We start from the raw sequence: 23154 nt of genomic DNA, 5'->3' as shown, positions 1-23154 counted from the left end.
TACAAAAAAGAATAAGTACCGGGGTCGATTTGCTCGACCGACGAAAAAGGCGGTGCTCCAGCATGGCCACAGTCAAATGACTGAAACAAGTAAAAGAGTAAACTTAGCGGTTCAGCAAAAGGGACTGATCGAATCGAATAAGTACTGGGCTTACAAAAAAGAATAAGTCCCGGGGTCGATTTGCTCGACTAAAAGGCGGTGCTCCAGCATGGCCACAGTCAAATGACTGAAACAAGTAAAAGAGTAAACTTAGCGGTTCAGCAAAAGAGACCGATCGAATAAGTACTGGGCTTACAAAAAAGAATAAGTACCGGGGTCGATTTGCTCGACCGACGAAAAAGGCGGTGCTCCAGCATGGCCACAGTCAAATGACTGAAACAAGTAAAAGAGTAAACTTACCGGTTCAGCAAAAGAGACCGATCGAATAAGTACTGGGCTTACAAAAAAGAATAAGTCCCGACCGGGGTCGATTTGCTCGACTAAAAGGCGGTGCTCCAGCATGGCCACAGTCAAATGACTGAAACAAGTAAAAGAGTAAACTTAGCGGTTCAGCAAAAGAGACCGATAGAATAGTACTGGGCTTACAAAAAAGAATAAGTCCCGGGGTCGATTTGCTCGACTAAAAGGCGGCGCTCCAGCATGGCCACAGTCAAATGACTGAAACAAGTAAAAGAGTAAACTTAGCGGTTCAGCAAAAGAGACCGATCGAATAAGTACTGGGCTTACAAAAAAGAATAAGTACCGGGGTCGATTTGCTCGACCGACGAAAAAGGCGGTGCTCCAGCATGGCCACAGTCAAATGACTGAAACAAGTAAAAGAGTAAACTTAGCGGTTCAGCAAAAGGGACTGATCGAATCGAATAAGTACTGGGCTTACAAAAAAGAATAAGTCCCGGGGTCGATTTGCTCGACTAAAAGGCGGTGCTCCAGCATGGCCACAGTCAAATGACTGAAACAAGTAAAAGAGTAAACTTAGCGGTTCAGCAAAAGAGACCGATCGAATAAGTACTGGGCTTACAAAAAAGAATAAGTCCCGGGGTCGATTTGCTCGACCGACGAAAAAGGCGGTGCTCCAGCATGGCCACAGTCAAATGACTGAAACAAGTAAAAGAGTAAACTTACCGGTTCAGCAAAAGAGACCGATCGAATAAGTACTGGGCTTACAAAAAAGAATAAGTCCCGACCGGGGTCGATTTGCTCGACTAAAAGGCGGTGCTCCAGCATGGCCACAGTCAAATGACTGAAACAAGTAAAAGAGTAAACTTAGCGGTTCAGCAAAAGAGACCGATAGAATAAGTACTGGGCTTACAAAAAAGAATAAGTCCCGGGGTCGATTTGCTCGACTAAAAAAAAGGTGGTGCTCCAGCATGGCCACAGTCAAATGACTGAAACAAGTAAAAGAGTAAACTTAGCGGTTCAGCAAAAGAGACCGATAGAATAAGTACTGGGCTTACAAAAAAGAATAAGTCCCGGGGTCGATTTGCTCGACCGACTAAAAAGGCGGTGCTCCAGCATGGCCACAGTCAAATGACTGAAACAAGTAAAAGAGTAAACTTAGCGGTTCAGCAAAAGAGACCGATAGAATAAGTACTGGGCTTACAAAAAAGAATAAGTCCCGGGGTCGATTTGCTCGACCGACTAAAAAGGCGGTGCTGCAGCATGGCCACAGTCAAATGACTGAAACAAGTAAAAGAGTAAACTTAGCGGTTCAGCAAAAGAGACCGATAGAATAAGTACTGGGCTTACAAAAAAGAATAAGTCCCGACCGGGGTCAATTTGCTCGACTAAAAAGGTGGTGCTCCAGCATGGCCACAGTCAAATGACTGAAACAAGTAAAAGAGTAAACTTAGCGGTTCAGCAAAAGAGACCGATAGAATAAGTACTGGGCTTACAAAAAAGAATAAGTCCCGGGGTCGATTTGCTCGACTAAAAAAAAGGCGGTGCTCCAGCATGGCCGCAGTCAAATGACTGAAACAAGTAAAAGAGTAGAAGAGTGAAATATCTACTCACCGTATGTTTTGTTGTCACACTTCTCCCCATACCATCCATCTTCGCAGCCATTCTTACAGATTCCAGAAATTTGGTGACATGATTCTCCTCGAGAACAATGGCATTCATTGATGCAGTCTTCTCCATACAATACTGGTGGACATCCTGCATTGATAATATCGAAACAATTTCTTTTTAAATGTGCATGAAAATAAAACATTTACTGAATACTAGCAGTATAGGCGCAGGAGTGGCTGTGTGGTAAATAGCTTGCTAACCAGCCACATGGTTCCGGGTTCAGTCCCACTGCGTGGCACCTTGGGCAAGTGTCTTCTGCTATAGCCCCGGGCCGACCAATGCCTTGTGAATGGATTTGGTAGACGGAAACTGAAAGAAGCCTGTCGTATATATGTATATTTATATCAGGAGTGGCTGTGTGGTAAGTAGCTTGCTAACCAGTCACATGGTTCCGGGTTCAGTCCCACTGCGTGGCACCTTGGGCAAGTGTCTTCTGCTATAGCCCCGGGCCGACCAATGCCTTGTGAGTGGATTTCGTAGACGGAAACTGAAAGAAGCCTGTCGTATATTTATATATATAGACGCAGGAGTGACTGTGTGGTAAGTAGCTTGCTTACCAACCTCATGGTTCCGGGTTCAGTCCCACTGCGTGGCACCTTGGGCAAGTGTCTGCTGCTATAGCCCCGGGCCGACCAATGCCTTGTGAGTGGATTTGGTAGACGGAAACTGAAAGAAGCCTGTCGTATATTTATATATATAGACGCAGGAGTGACTGTGTGGTAAGTAGCTTGCTTACCAACCTCATGGTTCCGGGTTCAGTCCCACTGCGTGGCACCTTGGGCAAGTGTCTGCTGCTATAGCCCCGGGCCGACCAATGCCTTGTGAGTGGATTTGGTAGACGGAAACTGAAAGAAGCCTGTCGTATATATATATATATATATATATATATATATATATATTATATATATATATATATATATATGTATGTGTGTGTTTGTGTGTCTGTGTTTGTCCCCCTAGCATTGCTTGACAACCAACGCTGGTGTGTTTACGTCCCCGTCACTTAGCGGTTCGGCAAAAAGACCGATAGAATAAGTACTGGGCTTACAAAGAATAAGTCCCGGGGTCGATTTGTTCGACTAAAGGCGGTGCTCCAGCATGGCCGCAGTCAACTGACTGAAACAAGTAAAAGAGTAAAAGAGTAAAGAGTATCGCCCGGCGTTGCTCGGGTTTGTAAGGGAAATAACTATAAAGCATTTTTAGAGAGTTATAGCCAAAAAATAGCAAAAAAATGGAGAAAAGAAATGATGGTAAATTTTTTTTGAGAGTTAAAAAGGTCGAGTTGCGTCCCCTAGACAGTCTGTGGTTTGTGTTTCTGATTCTCGACCCCATGTCGAATTTATCGATTTTTTTCAGAACTGGGGGAACTTTTCCAAATTTTCGCTGTGTTAGTTTTGAATTATGACATTGGGCTATGTGTGTATCAAGTTTCATCAGAATCGGTTGAAAGCCGTGGTCAGGGTGAGGGTACAACCTAACAGACACACAGACACGCAGACAGACAAACTGCCGTTTATATAGAGAGAGATAAAATTGAATCTTCCAAAATCTCACAAATCAGGTAATTTATCAAGTAGTAAGGATATTTACTATATTTAACTTTTACTATCTTAAAATTGTAGAAATTTATCTACATATAAGAAATAAAAAAAATATGCAATTCATGTACATGTATAAACTACTTATGGAGGCACAATGGCCCAGTGGTTAGGGCAGCGGACTCGCGGTCGAAGGATCGCGGTTTCGATTCCCAGACCGGGCGTTGTGAGTGTTTATTGAGCGAAAACACATAAAGCTTCACGAGGCTCCGGCAGGGGATGGTGGTGATCCCTGCTGTACTCTTTCACCACAACTTTCTCTCACTCTTACTTCCTGTTTCTGTTGTACCTGTATCTCAAAGGGCCGGCCTTGTCACTCTCTGTGTCACGCTGAATATCCCCGAGAACGACGTTAAGGGTACACGTGTCTGTGGAGTGCTCAGCCACTTACACGTTAATTTCACGAGCAGGCTGTTTCGTTGATCGGATCAACCCGAACCCTCGTCGTCGTAACCGACGGAGTGCTTCCATAAAATACTTAAGGAAAGTTGGGAAAAGTTTAAAACGATTTCTGTTAGATAGCCGTAAAGGAAAACTTGAAATGATTATATCAAAAATAAATCAACAGTTTCTACACATTTCGGTTTTAAGGTATGGGCACACTGGGTAGTTGCATTGGGGCTTCTTGATCTGGGGCCTCTGTGGTAAGTAGCTTGTTTACCAACCACATGGTTCCGGGTTCAGTCCCACTGCGTGGCACCTTGGGCAAGTGTCTTCTACTATAGCCTCGGGCCGACCAAAGCCTTGTGAGTGGATTTGGTAGACGGAAACTGAAAGAAGCCCGTCGTATATATGTATATATATATATGTGTGCGTGCGTGTATGTTTGTGTGTCTGTGTTTGTCTCCCTAGCATTGCTTGACAACCGATGCTGGTGTGTTTACGTCCCCGTCACTTAGCGGTTCGGCAAAAGAGACCGATAGAATAAGTACTGGGTTTACAAAGAATAAGCCTCGGGATCGAGTTGCTCGATTAAAGGCGGTGCTCCAGCATGGCCGCAGTCAAAATGACTGAAACAAGTAAATATATATTTGAAGAGAAGAGGATAGTTTCTGCTATCTTTGGAATGAGAATCTGACCCCAATCATACCTGCAACAAGGTAATCTGGATGAAATTCAGTTAAAGATTTCCAAATTCATTTGAGTCTCAATCAATACCATTTGACATTTTAGAATACTGTAAAATTTGATACAAATTACAGAGAGAATACCAAACGAGTTCCCTATGGATACCGTATTTATTACAAGCCACGAATTGTAATAAATACGATATCCATAGGGAATGAGTTTGGTATTTTATTTATTACACACGAATAAACGACCGTATTTTATTAACCCAATAACTAAATTCTTCACGTTTAGTTGTAACTTATGAATGACAAAAGTAGTGCCGTCACCGTGACCTCGGGTCATCACCATGAATTGACCAATCAGAAGCAGCGCTGTCACCGTGACCTCGGGTCATCACCATGGATTGACCAATCAGAAGCAGCGCTGTCACCGTGACCTCGGGTCATCACCATGGATTGACCAATCAGAAGCAGCGCTGTCACCGTGACCTCGGGTCATCACCATGGATTGACCAATCAGAAGCAGCACTGTCACCGTGACCTCGGGTCATCACCATGAATTGACCAACCAGTAGCGGCGCTGTCACCGTGACCTCCGGTCATCACCATGGATTGACCAATCAGAAGCAGCGCTGTCACCGTGACCTCGGGTCATCACCATGAATTGACCAACCAGTAGCGGCGCTGTCACCGTGACCTCGGGTCATCACCATGGATTGACCAATCAGAAGCAGCGCTGTCACCGTGACCTCGGGTCATCATCATGGATTGACCAATCAGAAGCAGCGCTGTCACCGTGACCTCGGGTCATCACCATAAATTGACCAATCAGAAGCAGCGCTGTCACCGTGACCTCGGGTCATCATGGATTGACCAATCAGAAGCAGCGCTGTCACCGTGACCTCGGGTCATCACCATGGATTGATCAATCAGAAGCAGCGCTGTCACCGTGACCTCGGGTCATCACCATGAATTGACAAATCAGAAGCAGCGCTGTCACCGTGACCTCGGGTCATCACCATGGATTGACCATCAGAAGCAGCGCTGTAACCGTGACCTCGGGTCATCTCCATGGATTGACCAATCAGAAGCAGCGCTGTCACCGTGACCTCGGGTCATCACCATGAATTGACCAATCAGAAGCAGCGCTGTAACCGTGACCTCGGGTCATCACCATGAATTGACCAATCAGAAGCAGCGCGCTGTCACCGTGACCTCGGGTCATCACCATGGATTGACCAATCAGAAGCAGCGCTGTCACCGTGACCTCGGGTCATCATCATGGATTGACCAATCAGAAGCAGCGCTGTCACCGTGACCTCGGGTCATCACCATAAATTGACCAATCAGAAGCAGCGCTGTCACCGTGACCTCGGGTCATCATGGATTGACCAATCAGAAGCAGCGCTGTCACCGTGACCTCGGGTCATCACCATGGATTGATCAATCAGAAGCAGCGCTGTCACCGTGACCTCGGGTCATCACCATGAATTGACAAATCAGAAGCAGCGCTGTCACCGTGACCTCGGGTCATCACCATGAATTGACCAATCAGAAGCAGCGCTGTAACCGTGACCTCGGGTCATCTCCATGGATTGACCAATCAGAAGCAGCGCTGTCACCGTGACCTCGGGTCATCACCATGAATTGACCAATCAGAAGCAGCGCTGTAACCGTGACCTCGGGTCATCACCATGAATTGACCAATCAGAAGCAGCGCTGTCACCGTGACCTCGGGTCATCACCATGAATTGACCAATCAGAAGCAGCGCTGTAACCGTGACCTCGGGTCATCACCATGGATTGACCAATCAGAAGCAGCGCTGTCACCGTGACCTCGGGTCATCACCATGAATTGACCAATCAGAAGCAGCGCTGTAACCGTGACTTCGGGTCATCACCATGGATTGACCAATCAGAAGCAGCGCTGTCACCGTGACCTCGGGTCATCACCATGGATTGACCAATCAGAAGCAGCGCTGTCACCGTGACCTCGGGTCATCACCATGAATTGACCAATCAGAAGCAGCGCTGTCACCGTGACCTCGGGTCATCACCATGAATTGACCAATCAGAAGCAGCGCTGTCACCGTGACCTCGGGTCATCACCATGAATTGACCAATCAGAAGCAGCGCTGTCACCGTGACCTCGGGTCATCACCATGGATTGACCAATCAGAAGCAGCGCTGTCACCGTGACCTCCGGTCATCACCATGGATTGACCAATCAGAAGCAGCGCTGTCACCGTGACCTCGGGTCATCACCATGAATTGACCGATCAGAAGCAGCGCTGTCACCGTGACCTCGGGTCATCACCATGGATTGACCAATCAGAAGCAGCGCTGTCACCGTGACCTCGGGTCATCACCATGGATTGACCAATCAGAAGCAGCGCTGTCACCGTGACCTCGGGTCATCACCATGGATTGACCAATCAGAAGCAGCGCTGTCACCGTGACCTCCGGTCATCACCATGGATTGACCAATCAGAAGCAGCGCTGTCACCGTGACCTCGGGTCATCACCATGGATTGACCAATCAGAAGCAGCACTCGCAGTATCTGACATATGTTAGGTAGCAAAAATATCTCAAAGTGTTCTCACTCACATGTATGTAATAAATATATGATTTGCCTTCTACTGCAAATTTAAGGAATATTGTTACTCCTTTTCGTAGTTCATTAGCCGTGTCCAAGCATGTTTCCCTCTGATAGCCGTCGTACGTTCGTGTGGAAAAACAATGCTTCATGTTCAGATGCCGTATCTTCTCACAACAACGTAAAAAAGACGACTGTTTAAGCCGCCACCTTTAACAAAGTTGAAAACCTTGAAACAACTTTAAGAACATTTCCCATTTCAATTTGCTTCGATGAAAAGATGTGTGATAAATTGTCGTTTGATTTTAAAATAATAATAATAATGAAATTATTGTATACAGTGCTCAGGTGCACCACAACTTGTCAGAAAGTGCATATAAAGTACATGCAGTAATGTAGAAATGTCTGGAAAGTGAACAATGTATGAGTCAGATACATGCTTGTGTGTGTATGGAGGGGAGAAAATCAAGTGTAGTGTTGGCGAATCTCAGGAAGCATGGAAGTTTTGAAGGATGCAGTGCTCTGACAACCAACAACTGATGCCGGCAGTTTGTTCCATGCTTCAGCGTGTGTATGGTGGGGAGAAAATCAGGTGTAGTGTTGGCGAATCTCAGGAAGCATGGAAGTTTTGAAGGATGCAGTGCTCCGACAACTAACAACTGATGCCGGCAGTTTGTTCCATGCTTCAGCGTGTGTATGGAGCGGAGAAGATCAGGTGTAGTGTTGGCGAATCTCAGGAAGCATGGAAGTTTTGAAGGATGCAGTGCTCCGACAACTAACAACTGATGCCGGCAGTTTGTTCCATGCTTCAGCGTGTGTATGGAGGAGATCAGGTGTAGTGTTGGCGAATCTCAGGAAGCATGGAAGTTTTGAAGGATGCAGTGCTCCGACAACTAACAACTGATGCCGGAAGTTTTTTCCATGCTTCAGCATCTCTCAGCGTGAAAAAAATGTTTCCTGAAGTCATGGGTGCTGTGCTGTTTTCTGACTTTGTAAATATGTCCACGGGTGTTAGATGGTTGGAGTTTGAAAAGGTGCTCAGAGTTATTGTTTGTACGATGGTTGATAATTTTATGGGTGTCTGCCAAGTCAGCTGCCAGACGTCGGAGTTTCAATGTGTTCATGCCCAGGGAAGTAAGGCGTTCAGAATATGGCAAATGCCCGATGGAGGGTATTCTCTTGGATGTCAGATACATGCCTGCGTATGTATGGAGGGGAGAAAATCAAGTGTAGTGTTGGCGAATCTCAGGAAGCATGGAAGTTTTGAAGGATGCAGTGCTCCGACAACTAACAACCGATGCCGGCAGTTTTTTCCATGCTTCAGCAACTCTCAGCGTGAAAAAATGTTTCCTGAAGTCATGGGTGCTGTGCTGTTTTCTGACTTTGTAAATATGTCCACGGGTGTTAGATGGGTGGAGTTTGAAAAGGTGCTCAGAGTTATTGTTTGTACGATGGTTGATAATTTTATGGGTGTCTGCCAAGTCAGCTGCCAGACGTCGGAGTTTCAATGTGTTCATGCCCAGGGAAGTAAGGCGTTCAGAATATGGCAAATGCCTGATGGAGGGTATTCTCTTGGATGTCAGATACATGCCTGCGTATGTATGGAGGGGAGAAAATCAAGTGTAGTGTTGGCAAATCTCAGGAAGCATGGAAGTTTTGAAGGATGCAGTGCTCTGACAACTAACAACTGATGCTGGCAGTCTGTTCCATGCTTCAGCAATTCTTAATGTGAAAAAATGTTTCCGAAAGTCATGGAAGGAGCTGTGCTGTTTTCTTACTTTGTAAATATGTCCACGGGTGTTAGATGGGTGGAGTTTGAAAAGGTGCTCAGAGTTATTGTTTGTAAGATGGTTAATAATTTTATGGGTGTCTGCCAAGTCAGCTGCCAGACGTCGGAGTTTCAATGTGTCCATGCCCAGGGGAGTAAGGTGTTCAGGATAAAATGTTTTGGTATCACTTACTACATATGAAATAAAATAACAGAAATAAATTAGAAGAAACAATTGAAAATCGCTATTAATACGAGATGTAAACTTACCATATAATGTAATACGATAAAATTCTGCCTTCCCGTCGATATACAAGTCTCTAGCCAAAACATCACCAGTGCAAATTGTCTTGCTTCCATTTGAGTTTAGTTTGCAGTCCATTCCGATCGGATACGTAACCTTCATTGTTGCATCTGCAGGGAAGAGTATATACACAAAAATAGATTTATGCCTGTAAATGTGTGTACACACACAACACACACACAGACACACAAACATATATATATATATAATATATATATATATATATATATATATATATATATATATATATATATATATATTATATATATATATATATATATTATATATATATATATATATATATATATATAATATATATATATAATATATATATATATATATATATATAATTATTATTTGAGGGAATAAAATCCAAACTTACAAAGAAAAAGAATTCAATTAAGAAATACTAAATCAAATTACACACAATATGATATATATATAAAATATTCGAAGAAAACCCACCTTTTCTCAATTCAAAATGAATAATTAAATTACACCATCTAGAAAATTACATATAATAGAAAAGTTAAAATTAAAATAACAAAAAATGTAGAGATTAAGTAAATTGCAAAAATAATAATAACAATGTATATAATAGGTATATTATATACATTTTTATTATTATTTTTTGCAATTTACTTAATCTCTACATTTTATTGTTATTTTAATTTTAACTTTTCTATTATATGTAATTTTCTAGATGGTGTAATTTAATTGTTCATTTTGAATTGATAAGAGGTGTTTTCTTTTTCTAATTTTATATGTATGTATATATATATATATATATATATATATATAACGGGAAGGTTTACGAAAATAAACAAAAGACGAAGGCAGGTGGAGTACAAACAAACAATGTATTAATATGGCGCCCAGGAATATAAATAAAACAAGCCTTTTACGTTTCGATCCTACGCTCTTCGACAGAAAGATACACGGAAAAGAAACAAGGAGAGAAAAAAATTGCGTGTAGGGGCTAACGATCCAACATGGCGTTCTGATATATATATATATATATATATAATATTTATATTTATATATATATATGTATGTGTATGTATATATACAGGGGTAGGACAATATAATGTAAACACCAAGCATCATAGCATCATAATTTTGAAATATCTATAAAACTGTCAAAATCTTGTTTATTTTTATGTTTTTTGAGATATTATTAGTGTTGCTTAATATTTTTTTGCTAAAATTGCTGTTTCTCTTCAGATGTCACCAGAAAAAAGGTAATTAAAATTCATTAAAATAACAGATCTATCGGACTTTCAAAGAGGTAAAATTGTTGGTGTTCGTGTGGCAGGCGCTAGCGTGACGAAAACAGCCGAAATGTTTGGAATATCAAGAAGTACTGTCTTGAAAGTAATGACCGCCTTTGAGAGAAAGAGGGAAAAACCTCCTCGTTGAAACAAAATACCGGAAGATAACTAAAACTTTCAGATAGGGACTGTCAGACTCTTACGCGAATTGTTAGAAAGGATCACAAAAGTATAGCTCCCAAAATTACTGCTGAGCTTAATGACCACCTCGAGAACCCAGTTTTCACAAAAATTGTTCGCTGGGAGCTGCACAACACCGGATTTCACGGGAGGGCTGCAATCAGAAAACCACTACTTTCAAAAACAAACTTTGCAAAGCATTTAGAGTGAAGTAACAACATGCAGTGGAGGAATATTATTTTCTCAGACGAGTCATCTTTTACCTTATTTCTGACCACTGGGCAAGTATACGCGCGGAGAGAGCCAAAAGAAGCATTTGACCCAGACTGCATTTTTCTAACTGTTAAACATGGAGGAGGATCTGTGATGATCTGAGGGGCTATATTTTGGAAATCCGCCAGCCCAATGGTTTCCCTTCATGGCAGGATTAATAATCAAGACTCTTTTAACATTTTATCTGATCAAATTTATCCTATGGTTGTGGAACTGTTTCCGGCGGGAAACGTAATTTTCAGAATGATAATGCACCAATTCACACAGCTAAAGTTGTTACTGAATGGCACGAAGAACATTCTAGTGAAGTCGAACATCTTATCTTCTGGCCACCACAGTCCCCAGATCTCAATATTATTGAACTTTTATGGTGCATTTTAGGAGTGGCTGTGTGGTAAGTAGCTTGCTAACCAACCACATGTTTCCGGGTTCAGTCCCACTGCATGGCACCTTGGGCAAGTGTCTTCTGCTATGGTCCCGGGCCGACCAATGCCTTGTGAGTGGATTTTTTAGACGGAAACTGAAAGAAGCCTGTCGTATATATATATAATATATATATATATATATATATATATATATATATATGTGTGTGTGTGTGTGTGTGTGTGTGTGTGTGTGTATGTGTTTGTGTGTCTGTGTTTGTCCCTCTAGCATTGCTTGACAACCGATGCTGGTGTGTTTACGTCCCCGTCACTTAGCGGTTCGGCAAAAAAGACCGATAGAATAAGTACTGGGCTTACAAACGAATAAGTCCCGGGGTCGATTTGCTCAACTAAAGGCGGTGTTCCAGCATGGCCGCAGTCAAATGACTGAAACAAGTAAAAGAGTAAGAGTAAAAGAGAGAGTCGATATCCTCCACCATCATCAATAAATAATCTCTAAATGCTGTAAATTTAAAACAAATTAATTTCAATTTACCGTCATAAAAAATGTAACCACCGGATGTAAGCACTCCGTCGGTTACGACGACGGGGGTTCCGGTTGATCTGAATCAACGGAACAGCCTGCTCGTGAAATTAACGTGCAAGTGGCTGAGCACTCCACAGACACGTGCACCCTTAACGTAGTTCTCGAGGATATTCAGCGTGACACAGAGAGTGACAAGGCCGGCCCTTTGAAATACAGGTACAACAGAAACAGGAAGTAAGAGTGAGAGAAAGTTGTGGTGAAAGAGTACAGCAGGGATCACCACCATCCCTTGCCGGAGCCTCGTGGAGCTTTAGGTGTTTTCGCTCAATAAACACTCACAACGCCCGGTCTGGGAATCGAAACCGCGATCCTATGACCGCGAGTCCGCTGCCCTAACCACTGGGCCATTGCACCTCCACAGGTACAACAGAAACAGGAAGTAAGAGTGAGAGAAAGTTGCGGCGAAAGAGTACAGCAGGGATCACCACCATCCCCTGCCAGAGCCTCGTGGAGCTTTTAGGTGTTTTCGCTCAGTAAACACTCACAACGCCCGGTCTGGGAATCGAAACCGCGATCCTACGACCGCGAGTCCGCTGCCCTAACCACTGGGCCATTGCGCCTCCACTATATAACCACTACAATCATTATCAACAATGTATTAGAAAAAGAAATGTTTCTCACCAGAATAATTACTGTAAATTTCTACTGTATTAAATCTGTATTTGTTCCTAAATCGTATTTTCATTGGAGGTTTCACTTCCTTTTTGTTATCAGAGGAAAACAGATACGAATGCTTGTTTGTCTTACTAGACTCATTCTTTATGAATTCATGATATTTCCCTGTATAGAAAGAAAAAAATTATTTTAGATTATTAAACTGAAAAATTGGAGAACGACAGACGAAATACCTATTTCTTTACTACCCACAAGGGGCTAAACACAGAGAGGACAAACAAGAACAGACAAATGGATTAATTCGATTATATCGACCCCAGTGCGTAACTGGTACTTAATTTATCGACCTCGAAAGGATGAAAGGCAAAGTCGACCTCGGCGGAATTTGAACTCACAACGTAACGGCAGACAAAATACCTATTTCTTTACTACCCACAAGGGGCTAAACACAGAGAGGACAAACAAGAACAGACAAATGGATTAAGTCGATTATATCGACCCCAGTGCGTAACTGGTACTTAATTTATCGACCTCGAAAGGATGAAAGGCAAAGTCGACCTCGGCGGAATTTGAACTCACAACGTAACGGCAGACAAAATACCTATTTCTTTACTACCCTCAAGGGGCTAAACACAGAGAGGACAAACAATGACAGACAAACGGATTAAGTCGATTATATCGACCCCAGTGCGTAACTGGTACTTATCTAATCGACCCGGAAAGGATGAAAGGCAAAGTCGACCTCGGCGGAATTTGAACTCAGAACGTAGCGGCAGACGAAATACCACTAAGCATTTCACCCGGCGTGCTAACTTTTCTGCCAGCTCGCAGCCTTTTAATTCTGATTTAGTTAAACCGTTATTTTATGAAAACCGTTTTATAAATGCAACACAGTCCTGTCTATCTGCAAACTTGTGCATTAATGAAGTATTTGGGGGCGGGCTCCATTTTTCTATATACAGAAGGCCTTAATATTTTTCCATGTCGTACTTAAAATTTCGATTTAGTCATCAGAATTAAAATGTTTGGAATGAAAGTCAAGCGTTAAACAATTGTATTTATCATCAGAAATACATAACTTTCGGTCAGCCCAGGTTTCAGGAAATTGTAATTTAAACAGAATATATAATCTTCAAGCATTAATAAATCTCCGAACGAGAAATAAACAGTAACCGCTCGACAACGTAAAGTGTACTAGCCATCTGAATGTGGCTAGCCACTGGGGGTGGGTGTTACTGACGCTTTTAGCCCCAGGAGATCGACGTCTCCAGCTGGCTTTAGACACAATTTCTGTGCCCTTATGATATTTGCAAAGGGAAGTCATCCTCCCTCGAAAACCTAAGTGATACATACGGACTATAGTTTCAGGGTAATTGCCTCTCGTCAACGCATGGTAAACACCGGTCTTCGATGAAGGACACCCTCTGCAAATAATATTTAACGTTTTTTCACAGCAACCACTGTCACTGATTTAGAAAAACTGTCTGAAAGCATTAATAAATCTCCGAACGAGAAATAAACAGTAACCGCTCGACAACGTAAAGTGTACTAGCCATCTGAATGTGGCTAGCCACTGGGGGTGGGTGTTACTGACGCTTTTAGCCCCAGGAGATCGACGTCTCCAGCTGGCTTTAGACACAATTTCTGTGCCCTTATGATATTTGCAAAGGGAAGTCATCCTCCCTCGAAAACCTAAGTGATACATACGGACTATAGTTTCAGGGTAATTGCCTCTCGTCAACGCATGGTAAACACCGGTCTTCGATGAAGGACACCCTCTGCAAATAATATTTAACGTTTTTTCACAGCAACCACTGTCACTGATTTAGAAAAACTGTCTGAAAGCAATAATAAATCTCTGAACGAGATATAAACAGTAACCGCTCGACAACGTAAGGTGTACTAGCCATCTGAATATGGCTAGCCACTGGGGGTGGGTGTTACTGACGCTTTTAGCCCCAGGAGATCGACGTCTCCAGCTGGCTTTAGACACAATTTCTGTGCCCTTATGATATTTGCAAAGGGAGGTCATCCTCCCTCGAAAATTCAAGTGATACATACGGACTATAGTTTCAAGGTATTTGCCTCTCGTCAACGTATGGTAAACACCAGTTTTCGATGAAGGAGACCCTCTGCAAATAATATTTAACGTTTTTTCACAGCAACCACTGTCACTGATTTAGAAAAACTGTCTGAAAGCAATAATAAATCTCTGAACGAGATATAAACAGTAACCGCTCGACAACGTAAGGTGTACTAGCCATCTGAATGTGGCAAGCCACTGGGGGTGGGTGTTACTGACGCTTTTAGCCCCAGGAGATCGACGTCTCCAGCTGGCTTTAGACACAATTTCTGTGCCCTTATGATATTTGCAAAGGGAGGTCATCCTCCCTCGAAAACCTAAGTGATACATACGGACTATAGTTTCGAGGTTTTTGCCTCTCGTCAACGTATGGTAAACACCGGTTTTCGATGAAGGAGACCTGTTTGCGAATAACTATTTAATGTTTTTCCCAGCAACCACAGTCACTGATTTAGGAAAACTGTCTGAAAGCATTGTCGATCTCCTGGGGCTAAAAGCGTCAGTAACACCCACCCCCAGTGGCTAGCCACATTCAGATGGCTAGTACACTTTACGATATAATCTTCAGCAATCCTGCTAATATTTTACTCACGTGCATTGTTTACATTATTTACATTATTTACATTCAACAGATATTTGCCCTCATCTTGTTTATTGTTAACACAACGTTTCGGCTGATATAACCTCCAGCCTTCTTCAGGTGTCTTGGGGGAAATTTCGAACCTGGGTTCTCATTTCCCCAAGACACCTGAAGGAGGCTGGAGGGTATATCAGCCGAAACGTTATGTTAACAACAAACAAGATGAGAGCAAATATCTCTCTTTTACTCTTTACTCTTTTAGTTGTTTCAGTCATTTGACTGCGGCCATGCTGGAGCACCGCCTTTTTTTTAGTCGAGCAAATCGACCCCGGGACTTATTCTTTGTAAGCCCAGTACTTATTCTATTGGTCTCTTTTGCCGAACCGCTAAGTGACGGGGACATAAACACACCAGCATCGGTTGTCAAGCAATGCTAGGGGACAAACACAGACACACAAACATATACACACACAAACATACATATATATATACATATATAAATAATGTAAATAATGTAGATAATGCACACAATTCCTCATCTCTTAAATATAGAATTGTATTTTACTTACGTGTTTGGCAATATGGCTCTTTATATCCAGGTAAGCATCCTCCTTCACATTTACTATGGATCCGGAAACCACAGTTACTAATGTTTTTACAGTGACACTGGAACTTTTGGTCTTTTCCAAATAAGTCAGCTCCTTTATGGTTTTCACAATGCTCTTTAGAAAGATAAAATACCAACAATATCACAAAACTTCTTTCAACAATTCACGAAATTTATTTTGTTAATATTAATGAATATCTAAGATATACAAACGTCTTTAGATGAACATAGGGTGAAGATTCATACCTTATAAAGAACAATCTCAATGATGAGAAATAAATCAATCTACAATTGCAGCGTGGAAGGTGTTTGTAAGCCATTTAAGAAACACACAAAAGCCGTTCGATTCACTTCAACATTTAAGTTTAATTTGTCGCTGACTTGGCAGACACCCATAAAATTATCAACCATCGTACAAACAATAACTCTGAGCACCTTTTCAAACTCCACCCATCTAACACCCGTGGACATATTTACAAAGTAAGAAAACAGCACAGCTCCCATGACTTCAGGAAACATTTTTTTCACGCTGAAAGTTGCTGAAGCATGGAACAAACTGCCGGCATCAGTTGTTAGTTGTCGGAGCACTGCATCCTTCAAAACTTCCATGCTTCCTGAGATTCACCAACACTACATCTGATCTTCTCCCCTCCACACACACGCTGGAGCATGGAACAAACTGCTGGCATCAGTTGTTAGATGTCGGAGCACTGCATCTTTCAAAACTTCCATGCTTCCTGAGATTCACCAACACTACATCTGATCTTCTCCCCTCCATACACACGCTGGAGCATGGAACAAACTGCTGGCATCAGTTGTTAGATGTCAGAGCACTGCATCCTTCAAAACTTCCATGCTTCCTGAGATTCGCCAACACTTACACCTGATTTTCTCCGCTCCATACACACACAAGCATGTATCTGACTCATACATTGTTCGCTTTCCAGACATTTCTACATTACTGCATGTACTTTATATGCACTTTCTGACAAGTTGTGGTGCACCTGAGCACTGTATACAATAATTTCATTATATTATATATTATATATATATTTTTTTTTGTTTCAGCACACGATCTCAGATCAAATCACTTGCTATGCAAGTACATCTCCGTAAATCAATCTACGTATTACTATTAGATTCAGTTTGCATACTGTTTACTTCTACGATGCTCTTCTATCTACTTTTAACATTAATTTATTATATATCGCATAATTTTGGTCTCAGACATAGAAAGGATATGGCAATTAGGGATTAAGAACTACAGATTCTGAGGCTTCAAGTTTATTTACATATTTCCCTAATATCTAATGACTCATCGTTTAATGCTCTTGTTGTTATTTAGCTATCATTCAGCATTGATTGAACTGATTAATGATTAAACCAGATCTTATGCATGACATGCATAAGATCTGGTCATCAAATCTAAGTAGGGACTTCAAACTTAAAATCTTCAAATCCACAGTTGAACCAATTCTACTATATGGCTCAGAAACCTGGACTTTATCAAAGAAGCTTGAGAGGTGGTTGGATGGAACTTACGCTCGCCTCCTTATGAGAGCTCAAAATCTCTCGTGGAAGCGTCATCCAAACAAAATGCAAATATATGGGAAACTACCACCAGTATCATCTCAGAGCCATAGGTTGCAGGGTTGTTGAGATTTCAAACTTAAAATCTTCAAAGCCACAGTCGAACCAATTCTACTATATGGCTCAGAAACCTGGACGTTATCAAAGAAGCTTGAGAGGTGGTTGGATGGAACTTACGCTCGCCTCCTTATGAGAGCTCAAAATCTCTCGTGGAAGCGTCATCCAACCAAAATGCAAATATATGGGAAACTACCACCTGTGTCATCTCTAGTGAAAGGTAGGAGAGTCCAGTTTGCTGGACATTGTTGTAGAGCTGAAAATGCGGTAATTTCTGCTCTTCTCCTCTGGAAGCCATCTACTCGCGATACCAGAGGGCGCACACTCTCCTACCCTGATGTAATCTCCAGGGATACAGGCATCCAGCAACAGGACCTCCGTAATGCCATGATGGACCGTGAAGTCTGGCGTAGCATAGTAAATTCCATTGTCTCGACCACGGTCGAACAATGATGATTAAAGGCTTTACACCCATGTCTATCCCGTTTCTACATTATCCAGTGCGTCCATTTCTTTCTCAGAACATTAGGGTATGATTTCAGCAGACTTGACTTGAGAGCATTCACCCGGGGTGGGTTGAGCTGGCTTTATTCATCCTCAATGCTGCATCTCTCACAAACGATTTGAGGCTAACGACCGCATGATCTCCAGCCACTCCTTATTCCAGCGGCGAATGCCGTAGATATTGGGGCCTAGGTTGGGTTCCAGATCAGCCTTGACTGACATCAGCCAGGTTTTTCGTTGTCCACCACATCGCTTTCGCCAACCCTGAAGGGGAGCTGGGGCAATTGCTTCGTAGGTTGGGTTCCAGATCAGCCTTGACTGTCATCAGCCAGGTTTTTCGTTGTCCACCACATCGCTTTCGCCAACCCTGAAGGGGAGCTGGGGAAATTGTTTCATAGGTTGGGTTCCAGTTCAGCCTCGACTGTCATCAGCCAGGTTTTTCGTTGTCCACCACATCGCTTTCGCCAACCCTGAAAGGGAGCTGGGGCAATTGCTTCGTAGGTTGGGTTCCAGATCAGCCTTGACTGTCATCAGCCAGGTTTTTCGTTGTCCACCACATCGCTTTCGCCAACCCTGAAGGGGAGCTGGGGCACTTGCTTCATAGGTTGGGTTCCAGATCAGCCTTGACCGTCATCAGCCAGTTTCTTTCGTTGTCCACCACATCGCTTTTGCCAACACTGAAGGGGAGCTGGGGCAATTGCTTCGTAGGTTGGGTTCCAGATCAGCCTTGACTGTCATCAGCCAGGTTTTTCGTTGTCCACCACATCGCTTTCGCCAACCCTGAAGGGGAGCTGGGGCACTTGCTTCATAGGTTGGGTTCCAGATCAACCTTGACCGTCATCAGCCAGTTTCTTTCGTTGTCCACCACATCGCTTTTGCCAACCCTGAAGGGGAGCTGGGGCAATTGCTTCGTAGGTTGGGTTCCAGATCAGCCTCGACTGTCATCAGCCAGGTTTTTCGTTGTCCACCACATCGCTTTCGCCAACCCTGAAGGGGAGCTGGGGCAATTGCTTCGTAGGTTGGGTTCCAGATCAGCCTCGACTGTCATCAGCCAGGTTTTTCGTTGTCCACCACATCGCTTTCGCCAACACTGAAGGGGAGCTGGAGCAATTGCTTCGTAGATGAATTCTCCTGGTTGACGACGGAGGGCATGACCCAGCCAACGCAGACGTCTCGTTAGGATGACTTGTCGGAGGGAGGTGATTCTGCACTGGTGTCGCACCGAATTGTTGGAGACAAAGTGATGCCATCGGACACGAATGTTTTCAGCAGGTCAACCAACAACAGAAAGGTGCCATTCATCAGTGCAGACTTATAGGTTTTTTGTTATTTTTTTGTAAATTCTTGAAATATGGAAGTTCTAAGATACATCTAAGAGGTTCCTTTCATTTGATTTTTTTTTCTCATAGGAAAGTCAGTAAGAGGTGACTCGTAGTCAAGGGATAAATTGAAGATTGAACATTCGAAGAAGATAACATACGCACATATATATATATATATATATATATAATATATATATATATATATTAATACGTACTAATACATACTAATACATACACCAATCCTATACATACGCCTGTCCAGACCTATCCTAGGGTCATTCAACCCTATTATCAACCCTATTATCTCCCCTTATTTCGCTCTCGCGTCTCATGTTTGATCTTTGACCTCTGGCCAAAATCAGATCGCCATGTTGATTCGTCAGTTACTGCACGCATTTTTTTTCTCTCCTTCTTTCTGTGTTTTTCTCTCTCTCTGTATCTTTCTGTTGAAGAGCGTAGGCTCGAAACGTTAAAGACTTGTTTTATTTATATTTCCTGAGCGCCATACTAATACAATTGTTTGTTTGTTTTCCACCTGCCTTCGTCTTTTGTCTATTTTCATAAAGCTTCCCGTTATATATAGATATATATATATATATATATATATATATATATATATATATATATGCCTTCAGGTCTTGTTGGGAACTGAATATCCCAGCTATAACAACTTTGTCAACATTTGTGGAGTGGCGTTTAAATCTTTCACAATCTTGAAAAATGAAGTCTACTTTAAACTTTAATAAACTCGAAAATTCATACTTATATTAATAACTAGAACTAAATCAGAGAAAAGATAAAATTTGGCATTGGTATTTATCACGTGAATGTTATAAACAAAGATATACTATATCTATAGGCGCAGGAGTGGCTGTGTGGTAAGTAGCTTGTTTACCAACCACATGGTTCCGGGTTCAGTCCCACTGCGTGACACCTTGGGCAAGTGTCTTCTACTATAGCCCCGGGCCGACCAATGCCTTGTGAGTGGATTTGGTAGACGGAAACTGAAAGAAGCCTGTCGTATATATGTATATATATATATATATATATGTATGTGTGTGTGTGTGTGTGTATGTGTTTGTGTGTCTGTGTTTGTCCCCCCAGCATTGCTTGACAACCGATGCTGGTGTGTTTATGTCCCCGTTACTTAGCGGTTCGGCAAAAGAGACCGATAAAATAAGTACTGGGCTTACAAAAGAATAAGTCCCGGGGTCGAGTTGCTCGATTAAAGGCGGTGCTTCAGCATGGCCGCAGTCAAATGACTGAAACAAGTAAAAGAGAGTAAAAGAGAGTATATTAACACCTCTACATTTAAATTTCTTTATAAAAAACGGTAACCATTTTGAAATACATCATAGTTCATTCTTTTCAATTTTTAAAATTAATTGAGCAAGTTACATATTTTTTTTAATGTGTAGCCAATGAGACAACTTTACTTGTTTTCTACCTAACAGTAGACAACAGTAACCCATTAATATGTATTTTTTCTTATGAGATACTCGAATCTCCTCCTTGGATTCTTATAAAATTGACAAATCATGGTTCTCTCTCCCCCCCTCTCTCTCTCTCTCTCTCTCTCTCTCTCTCTCTTGTTTTTACAGTGATGGAAATTTATAGACTGAAACCAGTATTTCATTTATGTGTGTGATACATGCATGTACACGTAATTATTACACACATGTGAGTGAGAACACTTTGAGATATTTTTGGTATCTAACATATGTCAGATACTGCGAGCGCTGCTTCTGATTGGTCAATCCATGGTGATGACCCGAGGTCACGGTGACAGCGCTGCTTCTGATTGGTCAATCCATGGTGATGACCCGAGGTCACGGTGACAGCGCTGCTTCTGATTGGTCAATCCATGGTGATGACCCGAGGTCACGGTGACAGCGCTGCTTCTGATTGGTCAATCCATGATGATAACCTGAGGTCACGGTGACGGCACTACTTTTGTCATTCATAAGTTACAACTAAACGTGAAGAATTTAGTTATTGGGTTAATAAAATATGGTCGTTTATTCGTGTGTAAGAAATAAAATACCAAACTCATTCCCTATGGATACCGTATTTATTACAACTCGTGGCTTGTAAACGTATCTAACTCGCTTTCGTTCGTTAGATACGTTTACAAGCCACTCGTTGTAATAAATACGGTATCCATCGGGAATGAGTTTGGTATTCTCTATTTATATGTAACAGACGTAGTTATATATATCACAGCACGCACAGCAAAGACACAGATTACCACAGAATATCACATTCTATCGACGGATTATAAAATTATTAAAAGATGATGGATGATACAAGATATGAGAATAAGAGCTGTATTATGTTATTAAATCAAGTGATATTAAATACGATTAATATTTCTAAACTTACGAGGAATTGTGAAACAGCTTCCTTTACAGAACTGGTCTACCCTCCTATCATCTGCGACGCAATCTCCTTTGGTGATTTTGCAATCAGCTTTAATGTAATGAAAACAGAAGTTTATCTTTAAGAAGACATAAAGTGTGACATTTCAGGAATCAAACAGAATACAAAGAAATTATATTTATGTTTTTCTCGGTGATAGAACTGTCCTTTCTTGAAACATTTTAGTGGCAATGAAAACTTGAATGTAAACTTTTCAACAAAATCACAGAACGAAACCTCACTGTCATGATCATAATTAATGCTATAATATCATAATCGTATAAATTCTACAAAATTTATACAGCAGGAGTGGCTATGTGGTAAGTAGCTTGCTAACCAACCACATGTTTCCGGGTTCAGTCCCACTGCGTGGCACCTCGGGCAAGTGTCTTCTACTATAGCATCGCGCCAACCAAAGCCTTGTGAGTGGATTTGGTAGACGGAAACTGAAAGAAGCCCGTCGTATATATGTATATGTATATATATAGATCAATAAATGGTGGGGTTGTGTTGACCGCACGTGGAGAAATGATAAGTAAGGAAAATTTTTTTTTTTTTTTTTTTTTAAATGCAGAATGCTCAAATGAAAGAAAATTTTAATAAAATGAGAAATTGATAAAATATATAAATATATATTTATTCAACCGGTTTTCGTCATTGTATGACTTGTCAAGAATATTTATGTTTTAAAAAAGTTTTTTTTAAAATTAGAAAGGGGAAAAAAGAAAGAAAGAAAGAAAGAAGAAAGAAAGAAGATATATATATATATATATATATATATATATATATATAGGCGCAGGAGTGGCTGTGTGGTAAGTAGCTTGCTAACCAACCACATGTTTCCGGGTTCAGTCCCACTGCGTGACACCTTGGGCAAGTGTCTTCTGCTATAGCCCCAGGCCGACCAATGCCTTGTGAGAGGATTTGGTAGATGGAACCTGAAAGAAGCCTGTCGTATATATGTATATATATGTATGTGTGTGTGTTTGTGTGTCTGTGTTTGTACCCCTAGCATTGCTTGACAACCGATGCTGGTGTGTTTATGTCCCCGTCACTTAGCGGTTCGGCAAAAGAGACCGATAGAATAAGTACTGGGCTTACAAAGAATAAGTCCTGGGGTCGAGTTGCTCGACTAAAGGCGGTGCTCCAGCATGGCCGCAGTCAAATGACTGAAACAAGTAAAAGAGTAAAAGAGTAAAATAGTAAAATAGAGTAGATATTGGTTTTCTTGAGATTTAGAACCGGAGAAAAGAAAGATAGGATTTGGTAACGATGAGTTAA

General features: G+C 41.9%; 1 protein-coding gene across 1 annotated transcript in view; it reads right to left on the bottom strand.

The window, feature by feature from the left end:
* LOC115226024 (receptor-type tyrosine-protein phosphatase T-like) overlaps positions 1–23154 on the bottom strand; it is a 92115-nt gene that overhangs the window by 62541 nt on the left and 6420 nt on the right. Inside the window, exons 2-6 of the mRNA XM_036514805.1 lie at positions 21838–21924; positions 15945–16097; positions 12719–12877; positions 9371–9514; positions 2011–2154 (exon numbers count right to left, since the gene is read on the bottom strand). Coding sequence (XP_036370698.1) covers positions 2011–2154; positions 9371–9514; positions 12719–12877; positions 15945–16097; positions 21838–21924 — 687 coding nt within the window. The remainder of the gene's footprint in view (positions 1–2010; positions 2155–9370; positions 9515–12718; positions 12878–15944; positions 16098–21837; positions 21925–23154) is intronic.

The sequence above is a fragment of the Octopus sinensis genome, linkage group LG29 (genome assembly GCF_006345805.1).
Source record: "Octopus sinensis linkage group LG29, ASM634580v1, whole genome shotgun sequence".
Lineage (NCBI taxonomy): Eukaryota > Metazoa > Mollusca > Cephalopoda > Octopoda > Octopodidae > Octopus > Octopus sinensis.
The sequence above is the reverse complement of the archived record's forward strand: the minus strand, read 5'-3'. Positions and strand labels throughout refer to the sequence as shown.